This window comes from Fulmarus glacialis, unplaced genomic scaffold (assembly GCF_000690835.1).
Source record: "Fulmarus glacialis isolate BGI_N327 unplaced genomic scaffold, ASM69083v1 scaffold24973, whole genome shotgun sequence".
Lineage (NCBI taxonomy): Eukaryota > Metazoa > Chordata > Aves > Procellariiformes > Procellariidae > Fulmarus > Fulmarus glacialis.
This window is the reverse complement of record NW_009201333.1, coordinates 1,119-5,649: the sequence shown is the minus strand read 5'-3', so window position 1 is coordinate 5,649 and position 4,531 is coordinate 1,119. Positions and strand designations below refer to the sequence as shown.

General features: G+C 50.2%; 1 protein-coding gene across 1 annotated transcript in view; it reads right to left on the bottom strand.

Moving 5' to 3' along the window:
* CCBL1 (cysteine conjugate-beta lyase, cytoplasmic) overlaps nucleotides 1-2,483 on the bottom strand; it is a 10,820-nt gene extending 8,337 nt beyond the window's left edge. Inside the window, exons 1-2 of the mRNA XM_009573919.1 lie at nucleotides 2,410-2,483; nucleotides 386-507 (exon numbers count right to left, since the gene is read on the bottom strand). Coding sequence (XP_009572214.1) covers nucleotides 386-469 — 84 coding nt within the window. The 5' untranslated portion in view covers nucleotides 470-507; nucleotides 2,410-2,483. The remainder of the gene's footprint in view (nucleotides 1-385; nucleotides 508-2,409) is intronic.
* Between the last annotated feature and the right edge of the window lie 2,048 nt (nucleotides 2,484-4,531).

Here is a 4,531-nt window from a genome sequence, read left to right as displayed (position 1 = left end):
GCCACAACCTTCTACCACTGACTCCCTGCCGCATGTGATTTCCTTGCTCTGCGTGTTTGTATCTCTAAGATATTTCCCAAGTCCTTCGCAACCCGAGAGGCTTTAGCAGAAGACACCATTAAATGAGGCAACCCCACAAACAGTGAGCTTTCTTCTTTATGAAGAATATTCTCTTGCTTATGAGATGTTCCCTTTAAACAGGCTACCTGGAAATAGGCGTGTACAGAGGAGATTGCACCAGTGTGGCTTTTCCTGACGTGCCCTATCTGCCACCGCTTGCCAAGGCTAGATCCTGGGCAGTCAGCTCCCCTGGGCTCCACACCGCTGCAGCCTGAGCCAGGGACCAGGCTGCGGGCCAGAAACAGTCACGCTGGGCATTCAATACCTCGCCGGAGTACGAGCTATATCCAGCACAGCTCTTCCTCTCCAGCAAGAAGTGACGCAGAGACAGTCCCACTCTCCTGAGCATGCCACGGCTCCTGCTGTCTCAATCCTGCGGGCACGGACCTGCATTTCCCGCGGACACAAAGCAGAGGGGTGAGATAATTGCACCACAGCTGCAGGGGCGAAGCAAATGCTCCGTGTACCTGGGGACGCAGCGCAGGTCCAGACCCAAAGCTGTGGTTATTCTGCCACAGAAAGGAAAAGGGGGAATGAGCCGCTTTGTGTGTTGTCACTGCAATGCCAAACAGCGCCGGGACTGTACTTTGTGCCCATGACACACACAAAGTCAGGATCACAAGGGCAACCATGGCTTCTGTCTCCTCTCTCCCCAATTCCAGGCTCCCCCCACTTTCCTCTGCCCTCGGGGGAGCAGTACGGACACCAGTGAGAGGGCATCCTTTGGAATTCGGTATTCAGCATCAGCTTCCCATGCAGTTTCATTGATCCCAGGTATCTCTTGCCTCTGCCCTTCCTCCCCTGCAGCACCTCCACCTTCCTCGCTGCTGGGGCTGCTCGGACACCCTGCCTCTTCAGGCTGGCAAGTGAAACAAGGGGCCTTAGGGATGTGCGCTGGGCAAACCTACTCCACACAAACCCACCCCTTCCTCTTCCTTCCTGTTCTTAAGGTTACAAAAACCAAAATCAAAGCAAGAGTGCTGCTATTTTTGAGAATCTCTGGCCTCTCAGCTGCTGCAACTCCAGGCTGTTTAGTCACAAGTCTTATTCTGATTAAAAAGATCTCAGCTTCCATTTCCAAAGTGATTTTGGTGTTTACTTTTCCTTCAAGGGCCCAAACAAATTAATTTCTGTGCCTGATGCAGCCTGTTCCTTCACCTCGGGTCCCCTCAACTATTCTACAGTATTGCTTAAACATGCCGTATTTAAGCTAAAATAAGTTAATGTTTTGTTAGGTACTTGAGATAAAAGCGGCAAGTCTGGAGGATGCACCCACCTTTATTTTGACCAGCCATGGATTAATTTACCCAGCTGCCAAAAAATAAATTAAAACAGGCTTAAAGCTGGTCAGCCCACAGGTAAGTTCTCTGTACTGCTTGGTGCACTTGCCATCCTTACATGCAGGATGTGAGTCCCCGCTGTTTGCATTTTGTATTATTTCTAACAGAAGTGCAAAGGGGCTGCCAGCTGAGACCAGCGGGGTTTTAGATCTCTTTGCCCAGCTGGGAAAAAACAGCACAACTTATGGAAAAACAGGAAGCCACAGCATAATATTGCTTGGGACTGCAAAATACCCACCTTGTCCCTGTGCGTGGGACAGCTGCATGTCGGGGACGGGTGCTGAGGTGTGGGGGGACACTGCTTTGGGATGCAAAGCAAATGAGTACTGGAATGTCACCCTGCAGGTGACAAAACGAAAGTGTGGCAGTAAAAAGGGCTTCACTGGATTACAGAAAACTGCAGAGCTGGTGTAAGAGCTGTACACTGGGAGCAGCACCCTGACCCCGGTACACAAGGCTCCTGGAAAGAGCTAGAGGCAGCCCTGGACAACGTTTTGGAGCGGGGTCAGAGAATCAAAAAGCCTGGGAAAGGCTCAGGGAGCCTCTCACCTGGTTGTGCGTTTCAGGCTGTACGTACGCTCCCTGCAAGGAAGCCGGGGCACTTCTTGCCCTGGCGGGGTGCACAGGGTGGAGCAGGATTTCGGAGGTGACAGCTGGAAGGTCACCGTGGGGACCGGTCACTCACCACCTCCTGCCCTCCAGCCTGCGGGCACCAGCCGTCTCCTCCGTCCTGGTGCTCCCCAAGCACCTCCACGGTGCTGGCCAGCCTGGCTGCTCGCAGGTGCACCCAAAAGGCTTTGGGGACAAGGGTCCCCCTGAACCCCCTGAACCGTGGGAGGCAACGCCACAGCGGGAGCACGGGCGAATGCAGCAGCAACAGCCAGCAAGCGCACACACGTAGGCGCAAGGCAGCTCCCAGAAGGGATGGGGGGGGGTAAAACCAACTTACATCAAGCTGGGCCACGCTGCCTTATGCTGCAGAAGTCTGGCACAACCGCCCAGGTTGCATTTGCACACATGCCGCTCTCTCCCTGTCTCTGAAATGCTTCGTCTGCAGCTGGGACTTCCTGGGAGGAGTCGGAGAGGCTGCAGGAAGGCAGGAGTCGAGCTACAACACTGATGGGGAAAATCGTACCGGGGAACTGGAGATCTCGGGTCGCTCTCTAAGGCACCAGGATGAGGGAGGAGAGGGCTTTTGGGAGCAGGTCCCTTCCTCCCAGACGCTTGGAGCCAGGGCTGCCAGAAGATTTTGGCTGCCTGGGAAAATATCTCAGCATATTGTTCAGATGGAGGCTCATACCAGCATAATTATAGCGGGATAATTTTTGTGGTATGACTACAATTACTTTGGCATGGCAATGGCGGGGAATTTCCCTTTGAGTGAAGCCTTCAGTCATTTTGAAAAATGAATTTTTAAGTCATTCAGTCACTCTCAGAAATTTCACCCTGCAGGCTTAATATTATTAGAGAAGAGAATGGGTCACAGGTACAGAAGGTGAAGGCATCAGGATTAGATTCATCAGAGGATAATGACCAACTGTCCATGATACAACCTAAAGCAGGATCCTGCAGCATTGTCTGACCCCTGGGCTGTGGAAGGGCAGGGAGACGGATAGCAGCCTCAGAGGGGGATTTCAGTGCATGGATGCAGGAGCTGAACTCCCCATCAGTCGTTTGAGAGGTGACAATTGCTCAAGTGAGGTGTAGAGAGCAAATTGCCTCTCTCGGCTTCCCTCTTCCTTTCGTGACGAGGCTTTACATGCACTGATGAATCAGGTCGTGTAGCTCTCCTGAGTGAGTAATTACTGTCTCCCTTTCACAGAAGGAAAAAGTGAGCCACAGGGAAAGGAAGCGGCTGACGTCTCCTGTGCCAAAGGTTCCCAAATCCTAACCCGACGTCCGGCCGCTGGGCTCACAGCATCCCTGCCATGACTAAGCCGGAGGGAATGTCAGTGCAGGCAGATGCAAACTCTTTGTTTTCTAAACTTCTGTTTAACTCAAACACTGTAACAAACAGATGGAAGGAAAACTTGTGTTTGCTTCCAAAAGAATGTACATGGCACGTCCTGAGCCATCTAATAGCTCAACGCCATTTTCTCCTCTTCCCTCCTGCTGCCCTCTCTATGCCTTCTTTGCCCCCTCCCCTGCCAGCCTTGCACCTTCCCTGGTTGTTGTTTGCCGCTGAGCTGAGCTGACTTGATTAGCTAAATTAGCAAAAAGCCAACCTGGCAGAAAAGAGGACAGTTCTCTGTAAGGTCCATGAGTTGAACAGGCTCAGGGTGGGTGTGAGTGCTAAAGGCACTGCAAGGAAATAGAGATCTGGGTAGGGACCAGAGCAAAGAGGAGTGGGGAGAAGAAGGGATGGACAAGAGCACTAACCCCCGCCTTCTTTGGCAGGATTTGGCCTTTATATTGGTTCAACAGTAACATGTAACTTCACCTTAATGTCCTCTTGACATTTAGCAGAAATTGGTGCATAATACACATATGGCCAGCAAGGAAAAGGACACTATCTGACCTTCTTGGAGTTTGTACTGTAAAACTCAAGGAAAATTAGGACCCTCTCTTTCTTCAGGTCATTTTAATTTAACAAGTGCATCTAGACATGAACAATTCTTCTTAATGATGTTTTTTAAAAAAATCTAGCTATTGCACTGGTGAGTGTCTACAACACTGTCCCCTGGCAGGTGGGATCATAGCTCCTCTGGTACAGGTCCTGTGCTATGGCTACAGGAGGATGTTAAGACCTATAATGTTCCTAGAAAGCCACAGATATGCTTATTTTACTACAGCAGTGATCACTGGTGTATACAAGTTAAAATTGGCTGCACTTAACCACTCAGAACTGCCTCTTGTACACTAATGAAATTATAATGAATGCCTTTGAACCATCCTTTATGAATTTTTTAAAAAATGATGCTGCTCAGTGTCCTCCAATGAGTCAGCCAAATGAAAATAACCATTAGTGAATCAGCCTGCTTTTTTCAGGTACCACAAAATTACTGTTGGATATATCCTCGTAACACACTAGTGTTACTATTCCTGCTGTGAGGAAACAAACGCTGTATTTT